Source organism: Notolabrus celidotus, chromosome 15 (assembly GCF_009762535.1).
Source record: "Notolabrus celidotus isolate fNotCel1 chromosome 15, fNotCel1.pri, whole genome shotgun sequence".
Classification (NCBI taxonomy): domain Eukaryota; kingdom Metazoa; phylum Chordata; class Actinopteri; order Labriformes; family Labridae; genus Notolabrus; species Notolabrus celidotus.
The window spans coordinates 12,524,981-12,550,267 of NC_048286.1; the positions used below are offsets into that span (position 1 = coordinate 12,524,981).

General features: G+C 39.2%; 3 protein-coding genes across 6 annotated transcripts; 2 read left to right on the top strand and 1 right to left on the bottom strand.

Moving 5' to 3' along the window:
- The first annotated feature begins 5,772 nt into the window (after window positions 1-5,772).
- On the top strand, window positions 5,773-19,545 carry eef1da (eukaryotic translation elongation factor 1 delta a (guanine nucleotide exchange protein)). Of its 3 annotated transcripts, XM_034704019.1 has the most exons (9): window positions 5,773-5,909; window positions 11,903-12,026; window positions 13,053-13,124; window positions 15,875-15,931; window positions 16,985-17,060; window positions 17,149-17,243; window positions 17,847-18,038; window positions 18,381-18,575; window positions 19,413-19,545. In XM_034704019.1, exons 2-9 carry the CDS (start codon window positions 11,910-11,912, stop codon window positions 19,449-19,451), a joined length of 843 nt encoding a protein of 280 aa, XP_034559910.1. In that variant the 5' UTR covers window positions 5,773-5,909; window positions 11,903-11,909; the 3' UTR covers window positions 19,452-19,545. The 3 variants fall into 3 exon arrangements, with proteins under 3 accessions (XP_034559910.1, XP_034559911.1, XP_034559912.1); XM_034704020.1 differs by lacking the exon at window positions 13,053-13,124; XM_034704021.1 differs by lacking the exons at window positions 13,053-13,124; window positions 15,875-15,931.
- On the top strand, window positions 5,935-11,001 carry LOC117827420. Of its 2 annotated transcripts, none has more exons than XM_034704023.1 (2): window positions 5,935-6,285; window positions 10,263-11,001. In XM_034704023.1, the coding sequence occupies exon 2, from the start codon at window positions 10,296-10,298 to the stop codon at window positions 10,908-10,910; it is 615 nt and encodes a 204-aa protein (XP_034559914.1). In that variant the 5' UTR covers window positions 5,935-6,285; window positions 10,263-10,295; the 3' UTR covers window positions 10,911-11,001. The 2 variants fall into 2 exon arrangements, with proteins under 2 accessions (XP_034559914.1, XP_034559915.1); XM_034704024.1 differs by lacking the exon at window positions 5,935-6,285 and adding an exon at window positions 6,355-6,371.
- Window positions 19,546-19,635: 90 nt separating the features above from the next.
- Window positions 19,636-25,036, bottom strand: LOC117826652 (tripartite motif-containing protein 16-like). The gene is made up of 6 exons (XM_034702893.1): window positions 24,452-25,036; window positions 23,121-23,207; window positions 22,794-23,027; window positions 21,055-21,214; window positions 20,247-20,306; window positions 19,636-20,162 (listed from the first exon to the last, which is right to left on the bottom strand). Exons 1-6 carry the CDS (start codon window positions 25,034-25,036, stop codon window positions 19,636-19,638), a joined length of 1,653 nt encoding a protein of 550 aa, XP_034558784.1.
- Window positions 25,037-25,287: the final 251 nt, after the last annotated feature.

Genomic DNA, 25,287 nt, shown 5'->3' on the forward strand with positions numbered 1-25,287 from the left:
TTGTCTCTGTGTTCAGTTGAGTCTCTTGGACTCATTTTTCACCTGATTGGGGTTATTTCATGTCTCTCTTTGCTCAGTTTGTGTCAGTATAGGTGTTTTACTTGTGACACATTTTTTCATTTCATTGTTGTCTCTTCTTTTCCCTCTGTCTGTTTTCATGGTAATATTGAGCCTTGAAGTCATTTGAATGACCTTTTAACACAACATACTTCAAAACCTGACTCAGAGCCCTGTCACTCCTATGTGATCTTTATTTAACACTTAAATTGCAAAACAAATCCATCAGAGAGATAATTTCCATGTGCTTATTTTAACATATGATGCCTGTTTTTTGAGACCTGTTTTTTAACATTTTCCGTGGCAAAGATTCCCAGTGAGTGATACCCCGACTGCTGAAAGAAAGCCAGGATGTTATTTTTCATCATAAAACACTACTTACACACGTACTGGGTAAATCAGAAAACAGATAAAAGGTGCTGCAACAGTTATGCCCTAAGACGTCATCACCAAATTTGAATGTGAAAAAAACCTTTAAAGCTGCTGTGAGGAATTTTTAGCTTGTATCAATTCTGGCGCCCCCTTGTGGACAAAGTGATACCTCTTATCTCTTGTCCTGTACATGCAAAATAAGTGTCTTCAGACAATAACCTCATCCTGTTGTCTTTTAACATTTAAACTTATCTTACAATGTGATTATTTGCATTGAAAACAGCCAAAAAAAGGTTGTTTCTAAAGCGAGATGTCAATCATATGCTCTGACACCTACCCCTCAGAGCAGTTTTAGACATTAAAATGACAACAGAGAAGGTATCAGTGTTGTTGTAGATTGTCTTGTTTGCTTTTGAGGGTCATAAAGAGGCATCAGTATCAGTTTCAGTCTGTTTCTCAGTCAGTTAAAAACTCCTCATAGTGCCTTTAAGTTGAATAAAAATGTAATATAAATGGTAAATCTCAAACACATAAAACAAGATTCACCAAGTCCTTCCTCAACTTATGTACATTGATACCTACAAAATCTGCTCCAATGTCTTCTTCTGCAGTCGGAGGCTTTTCAGGCTTTTACGCATTTATTTGGAAAGGATAGGACGATGGATGGAGCAGGAAGTTGGGAGAGAGAGTGGGGAGTGACATGCGAGAAGAGGGCTGAAGGTTTGATAGGAACCCGGGCCGCCCGCTTGAGGACGGCAGCCTCAGGCGGCCCTGGACATTTCCCACAATGTTTTTACACGTTTTTTTAGATGGAACAATGATTTATTTCTTAAAGATTACATTTATTTTTTCATTTAAATAACTTATTATTTGCAGCTAAAATCGACCTCAACGAGTTGAAATCATGACTCCAAAAGGTGTGTAGCATATGATCTGCTAAATTATGAAAAAGTGTGATTTTACAGGATGAAAGTAAACAAAGCGTCAAAGCTGGGTTTGCCCTCATATAACTTTTTTTCGTCTTGACATATTGAGACATGTTTGTTTTCTTTTACAGCTCTAAAGCCATCACGCCAAATCAGTGCTATGTGACATGTTCACAGTTAAAGGCCATGCTCAAAGAGGAATGTCACTGAATTTCACAAGTCACATGCATTATTTCTGACATTCAGACACAGGTCAGGCGATACTTGTGAAAGTGTGGCCTCAAACAACCTGAGGCTAAAGAGCAAACCGTTAAATTTTGATGTCTGTAGAGTCTAAAGTGAAACCCTGCTGTGTAAAATAATTCAGAGTCACTTTGCTTTCCATAAAAATATGTGTTTGTCAGTTTTTGCAGGCAAATCATGTTTCAATTCTGATTTACACCCATTGGCAATGCATGAATACATGCCCATATTTAATATGACAACTCTGCTCAGTATCTGATGGCTCGAGAAAGGGAGTTCCTCATCTGTAGTCTCTGAAGCAGATACTAATTAAACAGCCCAAAGACTTACAAATCCAAGGTTTCTCCCTGTAAGACAGTGTGCAGAGTTATGTGTAGAGTGCACTTTTATAACACAAGTCATAGTCATCATTGAGGACTATTTATTGTAACAGACAGATGTGCACTTCTATTTTCTGTGGAAGGCTCTGTACACAAGGGCTCCATCAATGAATTATGAAAGTATAACTCCAACATTAAAACCCCTGAAGCAAAATAAACTATAAAACAAAACTGAGTGGACACAATGAGATGTGAGCCATACATAATGCAGAAATCGAGAAATGCAATCACAGGTATTGTAATAAACTAGGACAGGAGTAGGGTGGATGACAGAGGAATGAATCATGCTTCCAGTGAAAAGAGTTTTGTTGAGCTCCGTCCAGAACATCAAAGGGTCAGAAAAGGATTATTTTAAGTTTTAACATTGAGGATTTGTCCTTTTTCCCTGAAGAAAAATCTCCAGTGAGTGATACATTATTAATCACTGTCTGCCTTCATTTTGGTCCAACCTGAAGCGAAAGACTTGGATTTTCATTTTAAGAGTGACCTGAATGGACAAACTCCTTTACTGCTGGCTTTGTTGTTACAAAGGTCAGATTATTAAGCTCAGACCTTTCTTTGAAGTAATAGCTTAACTTTCTGACTTTGTCAGGTAGGCTCCAAATTGTCTTTTTTATATTTCTCAGGAGGGGCTCATGCCACAAATTTAAAAAACGTATGCCTACCATGTAAATCTTGGTGTTTTCGCATTTCACATGTATGTGTACTTGATCATGTTTTTTTTTTTCGTTTAAATGTTCAACGGTGGACCTTTTGTTGAATCATCAAGCTCGAGCATAAGCTCAACATTTCATCTACATGTTACATTTTTTTAAACATTGGATTTCGATACTGTAAAGCATTTTCAGTGTTGAACTGAAGATTGTATATTTTGTTATTCTTGTTTCATAATTCATTTTTTTACATTTTCAAAAATGTTGAATTCATTGGCTGTGAAGCCTATAGTGAGATAGTCATTCAGTCAGTAAGCCTAAAAGGAAATTCGTGTTTTGAAAGTTAAAGACTAACCTACAAATTTGTAACACACTTTAACTATTGTACTTTTACTGTATTATACGGTGGCCCTGAAGTGCAAATCACAGTGGCAATTCAGAAAACACAACGGCAAATCAGAAAACACTACGACATTAACCAAAGTTTTCTGATTTGCTGTAGTGTTTTCTGATTTGCCAAAGTGTTTTCTGATTTGCGGTTGTGATTTGCACTTCAGGGCCATCGAGTATTAGGCCTACTTGCTACCAATACTTGGCATCTTGTAATTTAAAATACTTTAAAATGTAAATTTGCAATATGAAGCAAACACTTACACTATCAGTGATGTATCTTTATCAAGCTAATTAATCAATATGTGCCTCGAAAACTATACAAGCTATTATTTTCTAGGTCTGTTATTAAATTCAGATTGACTGACATCTGCAGGAAAGTGAGAGAAAAGGAAGTCTGTTTGATGTACAGGGAATTTGAACCTTTAACTAAAGTTTGTTTTTTTTAGGTTCATTTGAGTTCTATTTGTATCAGATTGACGAAACATACAATTAAAAGTAAAAAAATAACAACTATCCAAAAGATTATGGAAAGACATTGAATCTCATTTTTTCTCGCCTGCTAATTATGTTTAATCTCTTAAACTCAAAGACGTCGTTTGTTACTATGATAACAAGGAAAATATTGCTCTTGAATATATCATAAACTTCATTATACTATATGCCAAGTTTTTCATTCACAAACAGAAATTCTGAAAGTCACTTCCGAAGTATTCAATTTTCCTTCTAGAATTCAAGTCCCTTATTAAATCCTTTCTTTTAGTCAATGACAAAAAAATCATCAAATTCATGAACCATTATAACACCTTTTCCCTGAACTCATAGGTAAACAATTATTTACGTATTTCTATATACCTTTTGGTTTTTTGTTGTCATGAGTGTATCATGCTGCATTGCGGTTTGTTTCTGGCTTAGGATTCTGCAAACATCACTGTATCTTGTATGAAAAGGTAGGCTTGTCTTCCTTACACAACAGAAGAATGGAGCATTGGTATGTCTTTCTTTATAAGGCTGCAGTACAGGAGCTGCCATCTTATTTATGCTCCTTATTCACTCCTAAAGTTGTCAGTGGCCGTAATCTTCAGTCCCATGGACAAATTATTTTTGTCATTCCTCGGACTCGCTCTGTCTTTGGTAAAAGTGCTTTTAATGTCTTTGTTCCCTCATCTTGGTTTGAGCTTCAAGGTCACCTGAAACTGGATTCTTTAATTCAACGGGAGGTTTTTAAAACTAGGATAATGGATCATCTGATCAGCTTGTGCAAATAGAATAGAATAGAGAATAGAATAGAATAGAATGTACTGTATTAATCCCTAAGGGAAATTCAGTTGTTTGGCAGATAAAATTATACATGTACATATATACATGATAACATATACATGTTTTAGAGCAGTGGTGTCCAAACTTTTTTTCAAAGAGGGCCACATTTGATGTTGTCAGAATACCTCAGGGCCAGTGGCTCCAACTGAGACTTAGGAATCATGAAAGTTATATATGAAATATCTATTTAATAACAGTTATTTACATTTTTTTCTCAATAAAACAGTAACTAGGAAGTCCTCAGTTCTCGACAAGCCATGTAAACATTAGTAAACTTTATATTCTTCTGGAGGAAAATGTTTTTCATTAGGGTTGGGCAATGTGGGAAAATCTTTGTATCATTAATATCCTATGGCAGGATCATGATCTGGATTTCATCACCCTCCTTTTCATGTTGTTTTTAAGACTTTTCTGAGCAGCAGACAACATTTTAATAACTAAATAATTATTTTCTTGAGTTCTGAACAATTTATATGCACCAAATGTTTCCTTTTCAGTACGATTTCATAATTTTGATCTTGTCTTGTGTCCTCTTTTGTGTCTTCTGAACTTTTAGTGTTCATCAAGAACATTTTCACATCATGATGAAAACATTAATTTGAAAACCTGTCAACTTTAAGAGTACTTGTGTTTCTTCTTTATTGCCATCTTGCAGAATTCTCAGTGCTTTGGTTTTATACGAGTAGTCCATGAAGCTTTTTGAGACGTTTCTGGATTGACTTTAGTTTTGTCTGTGCGCTTGAAAGAAACTACAAATGTACAGATGATTCAGAATGTGATTAATTTCTTTGCTAGAAATAAGACAATTTAAGATGGAAGCTTGGGGCCATAAATAAATGGATCTTGGGCCGCGATTGGTCCCCGGGCCGTACTTTGGACATGCCTGTTTTAGAGGTTAACCCTGCTAACTTATAAATTGATGTATTAGTTACTTGTTACTATATATTTTGTCTTGTTCTCTTTATGAAATTGTGTATGCTGCTGTCTTGGCCAGGACTCCCTTGTAAAAGAGACTTTGCATCTCAAAGGGAAGATTTCTGGTAAAATAAAAAATATATAATAAAAAATATATATTTAATCTGTCTTCACTTGATTTATGTGTTACTGTCTTCTAAAAAAAAAAAACATGGCGTCAAAAGCAACCTCAAATCACAGCTATATGTAGATCGGACCAGGGCCTGTGAAAACAACTACAGGTCGCCAAACCGTCAACTGCCGGTAGCCTGAAAGTCAGAGAGGGTCATGGGAAATGTAGTCTCCGGCGAAACTGGGTCATACCAATTTTGGAGAGGGTGCAAATAGTATCAAAAACATGTAGCCAATGTGATTCCAGGAATTAAAACAGCATGCCCATTTTCTTGTGTGTTTATTTAATAGTTTTACTTCATAACAACAGGATAAACGCTCAAATTAACGAAACATATCTAAAATCCTTCAGTCTCGACCCCCTCTGTCACTGAAGAATAGACATGTCCGGTAACTGCAAGTTCTCTTCTCCCGTCGGATTACAGCCGAGGCAGCACACCAAGGGACGGTTATCGAGTCATAAACGTCGAATAAAGCCAAGAGTAAGTGATGTGAAGTTGTATTTGTACGACCTTGAAGATAACAAAAGTATGCTGCTTGTAAAAGCTCACAAATGTTTTACGAGTTTGAAGTTTTCAAGCGCCACGTGGTCAACGGACTACAAAGTTGCTGGGGCTGTCAGAAAAAACACTCCAGTTACAAACCTAACTTTAGCTGGTGGGATGGTAAACAAGAAACAGAAGAAATACAACACATAGTTTATGTCACTCCATATTTCTTCAACTCTGCCTTTGCCTGACCGACGGGGTTTCTTTTGGGCAAATTGGGGAGTCAAGGGTTTATCTTGGTATCCGTTTCCTCCAAAGTTTGAAGCTTTGTTAACATCAGCTTTCCTTCAACAGAACACATTGCAGTCATGTGAGTTGTGTAGTAGTTGTGTGATTATGTTTGTACCATTTCTCCTTTCTCTGTTGGGTATTAGCTCTCCATTTCAGTTATCTGAGGTGAGTAATGATGTTGAAAAGCTGCTTTTCAGCGGATGCTCTAACACATGCACTGGTTGCAGTCTGATGTGATGATGATAATGATGATGATGATATCAAAGTGGTTTACGCCCAGGTGCAGGTTTACACAATGCTTAGTGAATCGACGTGGTTTTTCTAATACAAAATTCTAAGATCTCGAAGTGACTTATGTTTGATTCTACATGAAAGTAACCCCCCTTAAAAAAATGTTTATCTTCAACAACATGAAGTCAAAGAAACATAAGTTTGCAGGGTGTGCAAGAATACACTTGGCAATCTGCTTGAAAAGGTGGCCCTAAAACAACTGAAACTCCTTAGTTTTTGCACAGTGCAAGTAGGGCTTGGCTATAATTCAATAACAATAATTATTGTGATATATTTTTTCTCAATATCTATATAACAAATGTTAGATAAAAATGTGACATTAAAACACCTGTAATCCATAGTAACCTTAAAAGGGAGTGCACTACTCACAACAATACTCTATAAACTGATACACAGGAAGTTAGCACTATCAAAAAAATTAAGGATTCAAGAAGCTTATCAGATAACTAAATCCAGATACAAGCTAACAAACCATCTGATTTATTAAACTTTTAAAAATATGCTTCTAAATTTAAATTAATTACTTATTTGATATTTATCGTGATCATTATTGATATCGACTGATATGAAAAATGTTATTGTGATCACACCTTTTTCAATATCGCCCAGCTCTCAGTGCAAGCTAACAACTTATAACTGTAAACTCCAAAATCCCCCAAAATAACCTTTAAACCATTTCTTAATGATGGATCCATGTGTGGATCGGGTTTATTACAGGGATGATATAGTATATCTTTTAGTAGTAGTAGTTTTCACAGTACAGTCACTTCCAACAACGTAACAGTCACATATTAAGTGATGACTGAAAAGGCATTGGCAGAAGCATAGTGATTATTTAAGCCTAGCCTACATTTTCTATCTAATTAATCTCCCAGCTTCCAAAGTGTAAAGAAAAAAAGAAACAGGTAAATTATGAACACTTAAAGGCTCCAGAAACTGCTTTGAAAACTGCTTTGAAAACTGTTCGTTGTACAGTAAAGTTACAAACACCTCTCAAATCACATTGACTCTCTGGATTTGAAAATAACTTTTGTATGGAGTATGGAAGTGATTTTAATTTTGCTCTAAACATTATTTGCATTATTATGTAAAATAATTAGTCATTGAATTTCATAGCATGGGAGTGTGAGTGTAATAATCAGCCTTGTTTATAATACGTGTGGCTTGTTTTTGCAGCACCAATATTGAATTTCTAATCCTTATATATGTGGATCCCCACACCTCTTCACAGTAAGCAATAGATAACATGTAAGGCCTTGTGATTTGATACTTTCTATATCGTCAATATGTTGTTTCCATGTTAACTTATAATCAATCACAGTGAGATCTAAAACTGGACTGTGGCATGCCACTCTGGAGCTGGTGGCCTGTCGCGGCCCGTCGCTCCTAAAACACTGACATATTGTCTTTTGACTACACTTCTCTTCAATCATTTTCCAACCGTATTGAAATCCTGTCTAATCAAACACATACTTTAGACGCATATTTTTTATTTTCATAGAAATAAATCATCAATTCTGTGCTAAATGGGTTTTGTGGTGTTAAGTGGTATGACCAGAGTCGTCTTAGAGAGCAGTGTTAGTCCATTTGGAATAGGAAGACTGTGCATGGACCTGAAGCCGACTAAAATAGCTCCTCTATTGTCATCTAGTTCTCCCTTCTTCAACAAAATATGTTGAGATATTTGATAGATAATAAATGATAGATGTATTTAGAATCCCATTAGGTGCTTTACTGATGATTTATTTCTATGAAAATAAATACAACATTTAAATGACTTGAGAAGTGTAGTCAGAAGACAATATTTGAAAGTTTTCAAAACAAAATGATCATCAAACATGATAATGTAAGATATTTGAAGACTGATCACAAAAAAAGTGTCTGTGTCCCTGACTTGTCAGTAGAGAACAGCGTACGCGACGTCATGCTGCAGCAGGCCACTAGCTACGGAGTGGCATAGCATTGGCCACTTTTCGATCTCAGCGCTGCTTCAATTTGGTTGTAAAAACTCTTCAGTTTTAATAGTTTTAGTGAGGTGGATCTAAATAGGCTTTATTACTAAAAGGGAACTGAGGAATGTACAGTTGTGCTCATAAGTTGACATACCTTGGCAGAATTTATGATTTCTTGGGTAGTTTATGTTGTCATTATGATATAAAAAGAGTAAACACAGTTGTTTGAAAATAAATGGCTTCACCCAACCACTAACCATGACCAAGCGGCAACCTCCAGTCTAAAAATATTGCCAATGCGGAAGTGTTAAAAGCTGCAGTTCGTCGAGGATCCATTTGAGGCTGGCTCCGGAAGTACCGGAAGTCACATACACATGAATGGGAAAAAGACGATCTTTACAGCAGAAATAAACATGTTTACAGCCTGGTACAAAAGACGAGTGTAGTCTGGATAGCTCATTTCTCGATGTGCTCTCACTGTGAGGGGGTGAATTTTTTTCTAACACGGCAATTTCGAAGATATTGAGATCACGAGTCTTCCAATGAGAGGAACAGCTGCCTGTGGGAACACTGCAGCTGTTGGCTAGGAGGCTCAAACTCTGCCTCTTTACGTCACACTGGCTCGACAGAAGCAATATGGCTGCCGCCAACGATTTGCCTCAAAACAGTTCTTCAGGAACAGATAGAAAGGTGTTTCTCATCATTCGTATTCTCTGAAAAATGGCCAAAAAGATCACAAATTCTGCCAGGGTCTGTAAACTAATGAGCACAACTGTATATCTGCACTAACAGTGCCTTGAGCTATGCATCACCCATGTTTCCCAGTAAGTTTGTGTTAAGAATATGTGCACTTTTTAAAAAATGTGTAATCTATATTTTTGGTGAAATGATCTGCATGGAAATATCAGGTGTGTGTGTTGGTATATTTGCCTGGTGCTACTGTTAGAAACTGAAGTGTTTGTGTTTTATGTCACTGTTTTGGTTGATATGGATTTTAAACATGTGGTTACTTTGAGTTATTCACAACATCTTGCATTATGATAAATATCCCATTTCACAGTAGGGAGTGTACGTTTTTCTTCAGCATGCCAAAAAAAAGGTGAGCCAGACACTGTTGCACTGGTTGGGTTTTTGGATGTGTGAAGAGAAACATCTTAGCATCCCAGTGAACATAACATAGAAACCTAAAACATAGACAGTGTTTCCTCATTGACTGTAACAAAACATTTAGTTTTTGAAGGGATAGCCATTCTGTGTTGTACCAATCCTCCTGTTTTCTGGCTTGAGGTTAAAATGAATATCTTTTTACCATGACATAGTTACTGAAAACATTTTGAGTACATTCGATGTCAGATGTAAACTGACCATGAAGGAAACACTGAAAATGCATCCTAACCAGTTTGTTGGCTATTTCACCGGCCATGTATGTGAACTACATACACCTTCATGTTTTGTTTTGGCTTCGCTTTTTGAAATCCAATGTGAGATTGATCAATGAACTGTTTGTAGCACTGTGACACAACCTAAAGGCTTTCACAGACGAGGCCCTTTGCATTCTGAGGTTGTCTGTGTTCTCTATGAACACTTCTTGTAAAGGTATTTATAAGAATATTGAGAAATGTTGCGCTTTCTTGATCAATCCCTCGTGCTCTTGCTCTCCTGATCACATTGGCATCACATATCCGGTATTATAAGCGATCTTGGATGCATCTAATAAGCAGAGTTGCTCTTGTGATGCTAACTTCACACTAAACTAATGCCTCTAGCTTCCACCTGTCGCTTCTTTTCTCTTCTTACAAACTGGAAATTCAAGTGAGTAGGGACGAGACCCCCTTAAAAGAGAGAAATGGATCAGTCTTTGCCAAACCGTCAGCAAGGAAGAGCCCCACAGCATGCTGCTACACCGATGGGGGCGTTCAGGCAGGGAAATATTCCCACACTGGAGAGAGGCGTCATCAGCGGGGACAAAGTCCAGTTTGGTAGACCACAGCGACACATGCGTCTGTCTCATTCTGAGGGCCACAGCTCTGGAGAGGAGTGGTTGAGCAGCTCCATGGAAGGTGGATCTTACGGTCGAAGCCCTGTCCTCCGGGGCATGCAGGCTGAGGGAAACTGGCACCAACGCGGTGCCTATGAGCAGGCCGAGGGCAACTACCAACGCCGGGTCGCCCCTAATGGCAACGGACTGCTGTCATCCTCTCCCAGAAGTCCAAACACCAGAGGCTACATGACGTACCGCAACCGCGGTCAGCGGCAGGAAGGCCACCCCATCACTGTGAAGGCCTCTGGTACCCCCCACCGTCAGTACAGTAGAGGCCGCAACCGTACCTCCTCTGAGACGGAGCAGGGAAGCAAAGGCAGCAGAGGGCCCAGCCAGAGGAAGAGAGGCCTCTCTGAGACGGAGAGCAGACCCAGATGGGACAAGTATGGAAACCTCACACAGGGAATGGGAGAGACTTGATGTGTGTTTTTCGGTCCATATAACCACTACAGTGTTTTTTTTGTTAGAAATATATTTGTTTGTATTTGACGTCTGTCTGCATTTTTGTTTGGCTTTTTTCAATGATCTAACTTTAATTAGTGTTAAATATTTCTATAGAAGGTTTGTAATGTGATCTTGTGTTTTAAGTTGTTTTTTATCAAGGCTGCATTCAGGCTGAGTAAAGCAGATGAAAAGTCAGTAGAGCAACCTCATGTACTGAGACGTGGCAGCATTGCTGATTGTAAAGAGAACTGTTGTAAAAAACTGGTATCTCTACTGCCGTCTTGCGGTTATTGCTGCAAAAGATTAAACGATTTTGGATGTCAACATTTTTTAAGAACAGAATTATAAATACAGCATTTGGCTGCTAATAAGCCTTAAAGTTGTCTTACCTGTAAAAGCACCTCCTCTTCAACTGTTAAGACACAGCATTGTCCGGTAATATGTAGTGTTACAGCTCATTGTTTTATAATCATACAACAAATGGACCTCAGCTGTCTCTAAGGGAGTGTTGTCAGTGTGCGCTGGCCAACCTTTTGTTCTATAATCCAGACTCTGCAGACCAGGCAACTGTGTTTCACAGACTGAGGAATGTGAACATGCCTGTCTGCCGCAGTGACCAGTCAGCAAAATGAGAAGGGAGGTAAAAAATATAAGCAGTCGTCTCATATTTTTTCTTTTAATTTACAGGAACTAATACCCGTTATTCTGTAATGAATTGACATTTGTGTTTGTTTCCAAAAAAAGTCTGTGCTGCGCTTTGTTTCGTCTCTCCTTGTTCCACCCAAAGCACCATCTGTGGCTCTGCATGATGTTGTGACCTGTAGAATAAGATATCCTGCTCAAGCATTTAAAGAAGTCATGTTCTGTCGCTCAAATCACGTTACTGATTGTGCTGGCTGCTACCTTTTTGGATGAAAATCAATGTTAAGCTTTTCTTATTCAGCTAAAATTGTGACTTATCTTCTCAGTACCAACATGAGTGGACTTCAGTGCCTTGCCTCGGAGAACATCTGGTTCGACAAACAGCGCTATGATGAGGCAGAGAAGTGCTTCTACGAAGGAGCCAACGGACCCTCCACACATCAGCAACAGGTAGAATCATCTCTCTTTTTAAAAAGTCTGGAGTCGGTGAAATGAGTCCACCGGATCAGACTGAGAAACTGGGACCTTTTATACTGTCAGGACCTTTAGTCTCAAGCCCTCGTTTTCTGTCCTGCTGCTCTCATTCAAGTTTTTGACACCTGCTCAGTTCATGCCGCCCTGTCAGTCCCTGGCCCAGTTAGATTAAGCAGCAGTTACATCATCCTCAGCCACAGCCCAGAGCAGCTGTGTGCATACGAGTTAAGCCACTCAATTTAGAAGTGACTCGTCCCAGTGAGAAGGGGTCAGGTGATTTGGCAGCTGTCTCTGCCTCTCAGGCTGCTCAGGGCAGCAGTGGAGTTTTTCCTTCTTCTCCTATACGAAGGCCTGGAACACGATGGAGAGAGATTAGAGGATAACCAGGTTTTAAAGTGGCTCTTCACCCAAATCACACAAAGGCACATTTGCTCACTTAACTCTTGTGATTTAAGAGATGCAGATATTTTTAAATGCTATATTTTGAGGTCTATGACTAAACTGTTCCCCTGAACACAAGTGAAAAATGTCTTGACCCGGTGACTGAAAATAATCCACTGATTATGCTGGGATTTTTTTCTGTGCTCACGAGTGCTTGTGATAAAATTGGTTCACATTTTAGTACAACGTGTACCGGTATGGGAAAAGGACAGCTGCACCACAAGAGTTGCAGGTCAGGTCGTCACACTGGGTTGGTGTGCCCTCCTGCTTGCTGCCATGGGAGTGTAACCTTTCTATTGCAACATGAGGCACGAGTAAATAAGCCCACAGCTCACAGTTATTTGCTTTTGATTTGTCACGTAGCCTCTAAATATCTGAAAACCACAGTGTTTGAATCATGACTCCTTTTTCAGATTATTCAAATCCTTTCATAAGCGTGTCGTCGTCCCATAAACTGGTTGTATGTGCTGTCCTGCTTTTGTCTGTCTGCATGCTGCTTTCTGTCTTCCTCACTGGTCCTGCTTCATCACTGCTTCACCCACACACTGTACAAACCTGCAGGAGAGAGATGTTAGTGCCATCCTGCAAGACATTGCTAAATCCCGACAGAATATCCAGCAGTCCATAAACGGAGTGAGTACTGTACTACAAATGATTTGCAGGGACGTCCCCTGTGCTGGCAGGACTGTACTCACTAATGTTCAGGTACCAGGCCTTAAACGGGGGAATAGCTGTTCTAATGAGAAGTTATAATTAAAGTACAGACCAAGAAACTCTATAAGTCTGCACTTTGAATAAAAAGTGCTGTGATTTGTCTTGAAACACTTTTTCTTGCTTTATGTGTGCTTGCTTCTATCAACATTGCCATCGCCTTCTGTAAGCTGCTAGTGAGTTCTTCATAACATCAATGTCATCTGCTTTTAAAGCTCATACATTATTCGATTTTTAAATAGGGTTGCAAAAGGGTGGAAAATTTCTGGAAAGTTTCCAGTAAATTTCCATGGGAAGTTAAACTGGGGAATTTGGGTAATATTCCAAATGGGAAACTTGGGAATTATTGGAATTGAGGGTAATTTAATGGGAAGGTATCATATCCAAGCATAAATATTTGTTTTGTTATAAGCAGACATCCATCCAAAACAGAAATCATCTGTGCATGTAGGGGGCGGGTCTCAATTGCCCTGCAGTAAGCAGTGTGCAATGTGCATGTGATTGAGGAATAGCATAGATATTCAACTGTACTTGCATGAAATCTGGTTGTTTGAGTCGGGATTATGCTAAAATAAATTTTCTCCAACTTTATTTAAGTTCCCTATTAAGAGCCAACCTTCAATTTAGTAATTCCTGGTTTATCCCGTTAATTCCTGTTCGTTCCCATGGAAAGTTTCCAACTTTGAAAATTCCTGGAATTTTGCAACCCTATTTTTAACTAGTACAAACTAGCAGTATCTGAAAAAGAGCACAGGCATGATCTTTGTGGATCGTTTATCTGTTTTGTTTCAGTGCTTAGAATTTTCAATATGGTGAAGTAGGAACGTTCTCCTGCAAAGACTTTTTGATGACACCATTTTTTTCATCAGACATTTGGTAAAGTAAATGGAAACCAGTGATTGGCTCTGATCTAACTGGGGAAAAATTGGTTGAGCTGTTTTTGCCACGTTGTTATATTACATCACACACACCCGGTGGTATAAGTGGTAATTTCTGCATAAATGAGGAAATGGGGATTTAATAAATTGGCATGCATCCCCCTATTAACATTGTAATTATTCCCTTTGTCTATACTGAATTCAGTACAGAAGTTGGGGGTAAAATCCACATCCCCAATATGTGCATATCTGATAGTTAAAGCCTAAGCAGCTGTAATTTGACTAATCAAGCCTCTTTGTTACTCCTACTCTGCCTTGGCTCTATGAACAAATCATTTTCCATGCCAGGCACAAGGAATAAGTTGTATACAGAAAGAAATAGCTCTGAAAATGATTTAAGCTAGCTTTGGCAACCATTAACAGGAAGTTTAGCATGGGAAGAGCACAGTAGACCTATCCCCCGTCACATATGTTGAGTTTTCTGTAAGAAGTGTTTGGTCTGTATGAACAGCAAGAACAACATTGCGGACAAATTGCTCTCTAAGCATGACTACTGACTAAAAGGACTTTAAAAGTGACATATCATGCAAAATGGACTTTTTAATGGTTCTCTACCTGAAATATGTGTCCCTGGCATGTCTACAAACCCCCGAAAATGAAAAAAATCCATTCTGCCTCTGTTTTGATTTCCACACCTTTCTGTAAATGTGTGTGAAACGAGCCGTTTCAGACTTCCGTGTTTTTGTTACGTCACAACAATATCCGGTCTGTCACGGAGTCAGAGCTCGGAGCTTGTTCAGCCCATAGACTGTATAAAATAATACTGAATCCCCCCTCCGTTTTTCATTACCTGCACAAATGTGTGCTAACAAGGAGCTTAGGAGGGAGGCATGCTAGTTGTAGGCTGTCTTAATAAACACAAAGGTCGGTTTTACACCCCACATCTGCAGATTTGAAGATCTAGTGGATGATTTTTATTTGTCATGGACAAGTGCTAGCGCTAGTTAGCATAGCCACATAGCTACATGTTAGTAGCTGTGTACCAAGACACACGTCGACATACTGACAAATAAAACAACAAGAAACACTAAATCTGTGACCAATCGTTCAGAAAGGTCCTGCTGCAGGCGCTTCTCCGTCAGGATCAGATTCTGGATCAGATTCAGAGGGTTGAAGTAGCGCGGTCTGTTAGCAGTGTGTATATTCAGCCAACATGTAAACCATTAGATCAACGTGCTGGAGAGCCGAGGCGACTTCCACTTCCTGAGGGGGCGTGGTCAGAGAGAAAACAGAGTGTTCTGAGGTGGACTGAAGAAGAGGGTTTTTCAGGCATGCCAAAATCTGATTTCAAAGTGTTTTTTTGAGCAATAAACTTTAAAGACATGTTTTGGGGACATCTTAGACCAATTTATTTTGATGAAAAAAGCGTGATATGTCACCTTTTAATAATGTGAACCTTTCCTTTTTATAAAATCAGCTTCTGACTGACTTCATCAAATCATGTCTCTGTTAGAGCTTGTTCACTGAAGGTATGTGCCTGTAGTGTTTTTGGATCCTCTGGTGAGCATTAATGCAGTGAGATACAAGTAGCTTTATTATTCACGGTGTAAATCTGTGGTCAAACAGTTGGCCGTGAGGGGCCACAGGATTCTTCTCACTTATTTACCTCCATTTCTACTCTGTTACTGGTGACCCTGAAGTATTTGAATTTTCCACCTGCACCCACTGCTCTCCTTTCTCCTGTCTTTGTGGTTCTCCACCCTTTACCATCATCGCGCACACTGGCGGGTGTAGGCGAAAACGACCCTGCAGCACGCCAAAGGGCGCCAGCCGAAACGGCAGCACAGAAACGTAAGTCGCCTTCATCAGCTCACAGACCTGAGAATGCTGCATGGCTGAGACAGACAGCCGTGGTGTGCTGGCTGTGACTGCTGCGGCCTGAAGTGGAGTGTGCTACTGTCACTTACAGCACTGAGATGTGTCATCCTGCAGCACCCTGCTTTGTTTTGGGCGTTTTCAGGGTACACTCTGTTTAATTCCAGACTGGAGATCGTAACTCATCTCAAAGATGTTGCTGTTGATTGTACGCTGGTTGTGAAGTGCTATCATCAAATGTTACCTGTTTGTGTCTTTAATTTTGAAAGCTCAATTGCCGTGTACCAAACACTCATGTATCTTCAACCAGAGATCATTCACTGATGGACCTTCAAAGGGTTATGTTGACATTAAGGGAAATGCACTGACTAGCTTTGTTGCAGAAATGTAAAAAACGGATCAATACTTCTGTCACAATTTGATGTAGCTTAAGTTAAAGATTAGAATCAAGGCAAAAAAAAAAAAAAACATACTTTGTATTGTTCCTTTTAATATACCTTCACAGACTCTTGTTTAATGTAAGCTGTTTTAACTGACTGTTACTTGAAGGATTGATGAATTAATTTAACAGGTTGGTCACGGCTTACATTACGTTTTCTAAGAAGTACGAGGTATTGATCTTTTTTTTTTCACCAACAAAGCAAAGCGCCTGAAATGTCTCTGTTCCCCTTAAGAAATAATTGTGTGTATATGGGTGTGGAACAGAAATTATAATTAATCTGTTTTGGGTTTTTTTTTAAGTTTTTGTTTAAAATCTGCATGCTAGCATTGTAAACACTACAAGGAGATAATATTAACACCAGCATCGTGTCTGTGTGTTAGTGTGTGTGTGTGTGTGTTTGTGTTTGCAACATGTATCCAAATCACTGCCATCTAATGGGTTTCAGCCCTGCTTGGTTTTGTTTATGAGCCTCATTCATTTGCCTGCTTCCTCCCTTCAATCTTCGATTGGACGCCCTGATTTTGTTGAATTTGAACCCTGATCAGGACAGGACACTTGATAATTAGTTTGTGTTTATCGTTCTTCAGTCATCCTCACATGGAGATCAGGAGCTAGTTTCACGCATGAAGAGTCTGGAGCTGGAGAACCAGACCCTGAACAAAGGTGTGATATTGTGTGAGGAGTATTTTCACATCTTTCTGAGCCTTTGCCTACTTGTCACACACTCATCTACTTCTTTACTTGTCATCAGTCATTGAGAGCATGAGAGCAGCCCTGCAGAAGCTGGAGACCCGAGTGGCTGTGCTTGAAAAGACCCCAGCAGCAGCAGCTGTGCCATCAGCCAAGGTGTGTTTGTTAAGAACTACATTTATTTTTACATTACTAAGCACAGTTGTTCTTATTATTCCAAGTCTTTGAAATAAGGTTGTAGCTGTATACATCTTTTTCCTGTAGAAGAGCTGTCCAAGTACATATCACAACTCATAGTCTAACACCAATGTTCTTAAATAAATATGACCTTGACCCTCAGAGAAACAAAAACAATGAGAGTTTTTTGGTCGTCAAGAAATGTTAGAATATCTTTATTTAATTTTGATAAAAGTACTGTAGACAAAACTAATTAAAAATAGTTCCCTGAGAGTTTTACATTTAAAAAAATTAAGATTAAGTTAAGATCAGAAATTTACCCAAAACACCGATATTTGTGCTTTTTTATTTGTATAATTATTATAATTTTTTTTTTTTTTTTTTTAACTGTTTCCTTTTTTATATTTTTCTCACTATTTTGTACCCAGCCTTCAGCCTCATCCATTTACAGCACATACATATTGAGGATCTGCTATAGAATGATGTTATTTTGTTTCATTTTTAATTGGAAGAAATTAAGAGCTTCAAAAAGTTCAATTACAAGTACAATAAGTTGTCTCTGTCCTGTTGTCTCCACTAAAGGCTGCTCCAGTCAAACAGGTGAATGGGGATGATGATGATGATGACGATGATGACATCGACTTGTTTGGCAGTGACGATGAGGATGACGAGGCAGAACGCCTGAAGAAGGAACGTATTGACGCCTACACAGCCAAGAAAGCAAAGAAACCTGTACTCATCGCCAAATCATCAATTCTTTTGGATGTCAAGCCTGTACGTATCGTCCTGAGCTCTGATCCATGTAGCAGAGAAATGTTTGGTAGTTTTCTCCTACGTGGGACATAAAGCTGTATGAATACTTCATTAAACGTATGAAGTTTGTCCACTTAGGTCATTTATTAATTGATATGCTTTTCTGTCTTGTTTCGTAAAGAAGAAACTTTCAATGTGATGTATTTGTTAATTTAACTTTTAATCAAATCTTTTGGATACCTTTAATTTATGTAGCTAAAATGAACGTTAATGTGTTTATCAACAAACTGTTACAAACTGCTGGATCCTGGGATTTGTTAATTCATTGTTGTCGTCTGCCCTTCTTCCTCTCCGTTCCCTCAGTGGGATGATGAGACAGACATGGCGAAGCTGGAGGAGTGTGTGCGAACTGTGCAGATGGACGGGCTCCTGTGGGGAGCATCCAAACTGGTGCCTGTCGGCTACGGCATCAAGAAGCTGCAGATCAACTGTGTGGTGGAGGACGACAAAGTTGGCACAGACATCCTGGAGGAGGAGATCACCAAGTTTGAGGACTTCGTAAGTAACAACAGAGGGTTTTCATTTGAGGGACTGTTTGCATGAACAGGAAACGGTTCTTTACCTTGAGTCAGGTGGAATGTAGCCAGGTAGATGGCTCTGATTTAATCTGTGGAGGTTTCCTCACAGCTGGGCTACACTTCTGTGCTGGTCTCATTGGACACGGTGCTGATTAATTTTTTAAAAGCCATTTTCCGATGCAGTGAGCACCACTGATTGAAATACTGTTGGCTTTCACTGTGTTTGCTTTGGAGGCCAAAATATCCCATTCCATTACAAGATAAAATAAGTAACATGTTTCTTCTGTATCAAGTGAACCAGGATTTGAACAAAACATTCACCAAAATATGTCCTCAAAATGTTGTTTTTAAATAGCTTGGTAAAAAGTAATGAGTAGTTTTGTGTAAAAGTTAGAGGTAGAGTTCAAATGAAACAGGTAAGGTAAAAGAAATGACTCAGGTGCCTGAAGCCTGTTACTAATTCTGTCCTGATCACATCCCCCCTGTAAAGCGGGGAATAGTCCTTCTTTGCTTTAATGTTTTAAATGGATTACACAAACAAGATAGTGAGTTCATTAATTAGCTTTGGAGATGATGTTGGGTTAATTCAGTTACGAAAGACGGGCCCAGGCTGACAGTATTTCCTTATTTCCAGTCTTTGAGCTGAACTAAGGTTGATACTGATATGATATGAACATGACACTTTAGTTGATGATTGGGGGAAAAAATGACAACTTAGAATTATACATATTTTACATGGTGAATGCTTTATTGTGTATTTAAAATTAAAGACATCATGCACTTTTAAAATAACTGTACACCTTTTCTGTCTCTGCAGGTCCAGAGTGTAGACGTTGCTGCCTTCAATAAGATCTAAGCTCCACACAGGCTTCTAACCTGCTCCACCAAAGTGTTGCTGCTGCTCTCGGCTTACACGTTTAATAAAATGCTAAGTTTTGAGCACAAAAAAACAGGCTCAGTGTCATTATTTGTATCGGTTAAACTTCATGTTTTAAAGATATCATATAACTTTCCTGATGGAGGGCAGGATATTATCACATTTAAAGGGAGCACAGCTTCATCGTAGAACCCAACCCCACCCAGAATCCTGGGTATACAGGCTGTGAGAACACTGCCTTGACTCTGTGGAGTAAAACCATCGAATCAGTGACATTATAGAAAGACAAAGTCCCCGCCCTGAAGTCCAGATACACCCCTATCCTGCTGTAACCTACAGCAGCGATGGTCACACTCTCCTTATTGTGCTGAAACGAACATAATGAGGTAGAGCAGTCCAGGCTCCAGGATTTGGAGTTGTGTCCGAGCTTGCAGTCGCTCCCTCCTCCGCTCCTATTCATGTGTTTGTAGCAGACGCCGATGGAAACTCCTCCATTCCCGGTCCATTCCACCTCCCAGTAACAGCGTCCCGCCATGCCGGCTCTGCACAGCACCTGAGCCCAGCTGGTGAAGCGATGCGGGTGGTCCGGGTAGGGTTGAGGGTCCAAGCGTGTAGTCACCCCTCTGCGACCATCGAAGAAGGATAGAAAAGGGTTTGCGGTGTTCGGGTCCAGGGTTACTTCACTGTAATCTGGACAGAGAAGGTTCACGTTATCAACCACCAAAGTAAAGGTTTTATTATGATGGTGTTAAGGTTGAAAAAAAAAGTGCTTACATTGTAGGAAATCAGTTCTTGTTTTTGGATCTGTGTTGTAGGACATGTCTGCCTCTTTAGCTGTTAAATGAATGAGATAACACATTAAACGCAACAGATTGGGATCTTTTTATCAGACAGTTCAGGAAGTAACACTCCCATACACAGTGTTACATTACTGAACTGGAACATGATATGAATTTTACATGGTTTGCGTTGCATAAGAATTACATTGAAAATTCCTTTCTGTTAATATGTTAAAGATTTAGAGGTGAACAACTTCTAATGCGTAAAATCATTCAACGCCAAATTTTAAAGGTAACTTCAGGCCCTGCTAAAGTCAGCCAAAAGCAGAATATGACTGTGCTGATGAAATGCAGTCCAAATTGGAGCTTTAACTGGGTCACTTTTAAATAAAACATGTTGATCACTGCTGGGAAGTGGGAGCAGGATTATACAGATTTTTTGGGCCAAAGGTGCACTTTTCCTTAAGTTTTCTGGATCCAAACACACACTGAATATGTGATCCAATACAATGAAAGGCCCTTTTTTTCTTGTGTGAAAAAACTCTCTTAAAATTTGAGCCAACCTCATCACATTTCCTGTGAGCAACTAGACGGTCAATACTTAGAGATTGGATCATGATCAGAATGATTTTAAATCTGCTGTAAAGAAGAAACTATAAAAAGGTAACATACCTTTAGCATTTTCAGAGGTGGTTTTATTGTTGGTTTCCTTCAGTGATATGACTGGAATGCAAAAAAAATAACTAGTGAGCATTTATTGTTGTCATTCATAAAAAACAATGAGGTTATATTAAGAGACAAACCCTTCTCAGAGATTCTGTCAAAGTCTTTTACAAGAGTTTCATCCAGACTGTCTTTGAGGTCAGCCAGAGCTCCTCTCATGGTTTTATACATCAGATACTGAAGAGCATCGGTGCTTGGCATCTCCACACTCCTCACAGGGAAGGGAAGAGACTTGCACTTCTGCAATGATAAGTACAATTAAAAACAAATTAGTCAACAGGATTTGAGTGTGAATGCAACTCAAATCCTTTGTGCAGAATGAAACTACATTAAGTTCATGCTGTATTTTAAATCATAGGAACTGGACCTGTTTGGGACAAATGCAGGATATAAAGACTACTTTCCGTTTTGTTCAATTTCATTACTTATTTCATTACTTTTTTCACCTCAGATTTTTTTTGAAGTACTGCACACAAAGAAACAAAGAAAACAACATTTTAGGGCTTGAAAAGGTAGAATGAATTAAAATTGGATTTGGAGCCACATCAATTTGATACAAGAATTATATATTAAAAGAAGCATGCGATTGAAATGACCACCCCCCTTACTTTTTTGGTTTGTCAGTTTCTACCTCAATCATAATAGTTAAATTTATTATTACTTTTCAGTCTTACACAAATAAACTTGACCAAGAGTGACCTTTGCAAATTTGACCTTTGTGTAACAGGTTTTCTAGTACATACACACTTCTTTATGAACAGATTAAGTACATATTTTAAAAATACTTTTGTAAAAATCATCAAGCTTGATGTAAAAAAAGAAAAAATTGTACAAATCAAACTTTCTATAAAGTACTTTGCACTTTCTCTGTCCCCTCTTGTTTGCAAACCAACAACTGACCTTTCCACAGGGTTATGGGACTCAGGGCCAAGGCCTGTATTTACCAGACTGCCAAAAGCTGACTTAGGAATATTTACTCTCCATAGTAAACTCAGAACTCCTGTGTGGAGTTTTTAGCTTGCTGCAAAAATAACCTGAGTTTAGATTTTTAATGTCAAATGTTATCAATGAGTGACTCTTAAAAGAAAGTAGGATGAGATGATTTGGCATGCACTGGACAAGATCAGCAATAAGTTAAGATATACTGATTTGTCCACAGGGGGGCGCCAAAATCAAAACTAAAGTTCCTTACAGCTGCTTTTGTCATAAAACCTATGAACTCGATTGATGTAAAGTTTGATTTGCAAGTGTCTTCACAGTAGAACCTATTTTTAGAAATACACTTTTCAAATGTGATAGATCATGATTGATATTATTAGCACAGGCGATAAAGTATACAGTTTAAGCTGACCACTGTAGTTGATGTGAACAGATTCCAGCACTGGAAATGCTAATGTCTTATTATTTTAACAATAAAGAAGTGTTTCCTAAACACATTACATCTCCCCTTACTTTACATAAAAGTTAGCTCATTTAGTACCATGATGACATGCAGTATTTTTGCCTTAGTTGATGGCTAACCTGTTTGTCTAGCCACTACAGCCAGTCTAATGCGATCCCATCATAGAAACATTCACACACTGTACCTTTAATATAGTAGGTTGGCATACAGTGTAAAAGAAAAAAAGACAGGGCACTTAAGTCTGACATCTTCATTTCTGTTGTCAGGCTGAGTCTTGAGGTGATAGAAGACTGCAAAGATCTTCTTCATCTCCATAAATGTATTTTTTAGCTTGATTCTGACTAATTTCTTATAGCTGATATATACTCTGATACACTTCTTCCCACGTCCCTGCCTGAGTTATCTCCTGTTCCATACCTGCAGAAATTGGAGGTGGTCCTCATGGCGACAGAGCTTCTCCAGCTCAGCGTCGCTCCTCCTCAGCTCCATCATCTCCCTCTGGATCTTCTCCAGCAGCTCCTCAGCCTGACTGACAGCCGCTCTCTGCTGCCCTCTGATCTGCTCCTTCACCTCGTTGCTCTGCTTCTCAATGGAGCGGATGAGCTTGGAGAAAATCCTCTCACTCTCCTCCACCACCGCCTCTGTGGAGTGCTGTGGGAGATAAAGTTTTTTCCTTTTTGTTACTCAACTTTTGACAGTGTGTCAACAACATGAACAATGCTGCTGAACAGAGTAAACACTCACTTTTATGTATTTCACAACATATCTGAGCTCCTTTTCTGCGTCCTTCAGTTTCTGCAGAGACTTCAAAGACGATTCCTGGAGTTTTTTCTAGGGGAGTACAAAAGATGAATATCACATGGTTTCCAGCCCTCAGGCTTCAGAAGGGAAGTTTTGATTTTGCAGTCAGAGGTTTAGATTGCAATGAAATGTTTTTGCTCTATCTGTCCAGTCTTCTGACACAGTAACATCAGAGCCCAACATAGATTCAAACTTCCCTTAATATAATAAAACACGTATCCTACATTCTGCCCCCAACAATTTAAGGATCTGCTTTATGTATCTGCTTAACATTTTATCAACCCAAGCAGAATTAACATGATTGACCTTCCTTCTTATTTATGCATATTTAAATTGGCACTCCAGCAATTTCGAAACCACTAGATGGTTTAGTGAAGTGCAAAAAGCAAACTTGAGTCCAGTGCAGTGTGTTTTTCCGATGGAGCGTAAGCTGGATTCTGCAGAAGGTTCAACATTTGCATGTCTGTGTACTGATAATATGTAAAATAAAATATCTGCAAGTCAGTTGTTTATTCATTCATTTGGTTTGCTGATTTGGCCATCGTTTATCATCACAGTCAGCGGGACTTTCAGCAGCAGCTGTGACACTGATCATGAAGGCTTTTAAGGAACTTCTAAAAGGTGAACTGTTGCATTTTGCATTAAAATTGCCTCTTTTGGTCTTGGCCATAAAAGTCAAATCTGAACAAATGAACATAACACATATTACTGAGGTCCTGAGTTATATGTACAGCGACATGGTTTTCCCATTTGCTCTCTGTTGGAGAGTCAAATGTGTGATCTTATCGCGTCTGTGTCAGCTAAATTCTGTCACAGCAAATCTAAATTTACCTTACTGACTCACTACCTCTATTGATCAATGATTGGCTGAGGCAGAACATGTAAAAACAAGTGTATGTTTTAAATGAGAGGTTTTGTTTGAGACCACTTTTTGGCTGGCAGCAGTAAACTCCCTGCAGTCTCAGCTGTTTCTGTTTCCCAGTCTTTTTGCTGATCTAGTCTTACTAGCAGCAAGATGTAGACAGCTTTATTACTTTGGAAAAACATGAGCGTGTGCGCAAAATCTTATCTAACTTTATGACAAAAAGCAAACAAGAATGTTTCCCAAAGTTTCAGAGCAATGGATGAAGAAAAAACTGTAGATTAGACTGCAGACACTTTCTGATGAAGTTCTTGTGCAAATTCTGTCTATTCTTTAAAATAAAAAGTGAATTGTCTTCTAGGTTTATTCTAATTCAAGTGGTCCAGAAATCTTAAAAATATGTTTTACTCACCTGTTGTGTTGCTCTCTCATCTGCCACAGTGACTACATCGTGGCCCTTGTGTCTCCCTTTTACACACTGTGAACACACACACTGCTGGTCTGTGCGACAGTACAGCCTCAGGAGTTTGTCGTGCTGCGGACACAGCTTCTCTTTCAGCTGATCTGAAGCTGGTATCAACATGTGGGCCTTCCCGTGAAAGCGCTCATCGTGGACCTTCAGGTGAGGCACACAGTACGACTCCAAACACACCACGCAAGATTTAGCAGCTTTGCTTTTCCTCACCGTGCACACGCTACATGTCACCTCCTCTGGTTTGGACAGGTGCTGAGCTACAGCTTGGATTCCTGTCTGCTGTAACTGTTCCACCACTTCTCCCAGGACTGTGTTTCTACTCAGCAGAGGTTTTGGATTAAACACTTGTCTGCACTGAGGGCAGCTGTACTGTCCTTTCTGCTTGGCTCTGTTCCAGTAATCTTCAATGCAGTTCAGGCAGTAGCTGTGTCCACACGGGATCGTCACCGGGTCTCTTAAGATCTCGAGGCACACCGAACAACAGAACTGGTCTTGTTCTATAGAAATAGTTGCTGCTGCCATTTCTGACACACTCTGAACAGAAACTGGAAAGGAACAAAGATGGGCGTGTCTCTCAGGTGTGCTCATAACAGCTTCTCTGGTTTCACCTGCTGCAACCTGAGGCCTCCAATCACAGCAGGCAAACCAGGAAATAGGCTGAACCAGAAAACTGTACAAACAACCTCCTTTTGACACACCTCTCCTAAGCATACCTGCATGTTTTTGTTCATTGTACGATGAAATACAAACCCGCCCGCATGCAAACAAACTCC

Excerpts from the sequence above, each read along its gene's own strand:
- LOC117827420 (XM_034704023.1), top strand. The coding sequence starts at position 10,296 with ATGGATCAGTCTTTGCCAAACCGTCAGCAAGGAAGAGCCCCACAGCAT.
- eef1da (XM_034704019.1), top strand. The coding sequence starts at position 11,910 with ATGAGTGGACTTCAGTGCCTTGCCTCGGAGAACATCTGGTTCGACAAA. Across the intron at positions 15,932-16,984 it reads CGAAACGGCAGCACAGAAAC|TCATCCTCACATGGAGATCA; the intron begins GTAAGTCGCCTT and ends ATCGTTCTTCAG. Across the intron at positions 17,244-17,846 it reads CAGCTGTGCCATCAGCCAAG|GCTGCTCCAGTCAAACAGGT; the intron begins GTGTGTTTGTTA and ends TCTCCACTAAAG.
- LOC117826652 (XM_034702893.1), bottom strand. The coding sequence starts at position 25,036 with ATGGCAGCAGCAACTATTTCTATAGAACAAGACCAGTTCTGTTGTTCG. Across the intron at positions 23,208-24,451 it reads ATGAGAGAGCAACACAACAG|AAAAAACTCCAGGAATCGTC; the intron begins GTGAGTAAAACA and ends GTACTCCCCTAG. Across the intron at positions 20,307-21,054 it reads TGACAGAATCTCTGAGAAGG|CTAAAGAGGCAGACATGTCC; the intron begins GTTTGTCTCTTA and ends TTCATTTAACAG.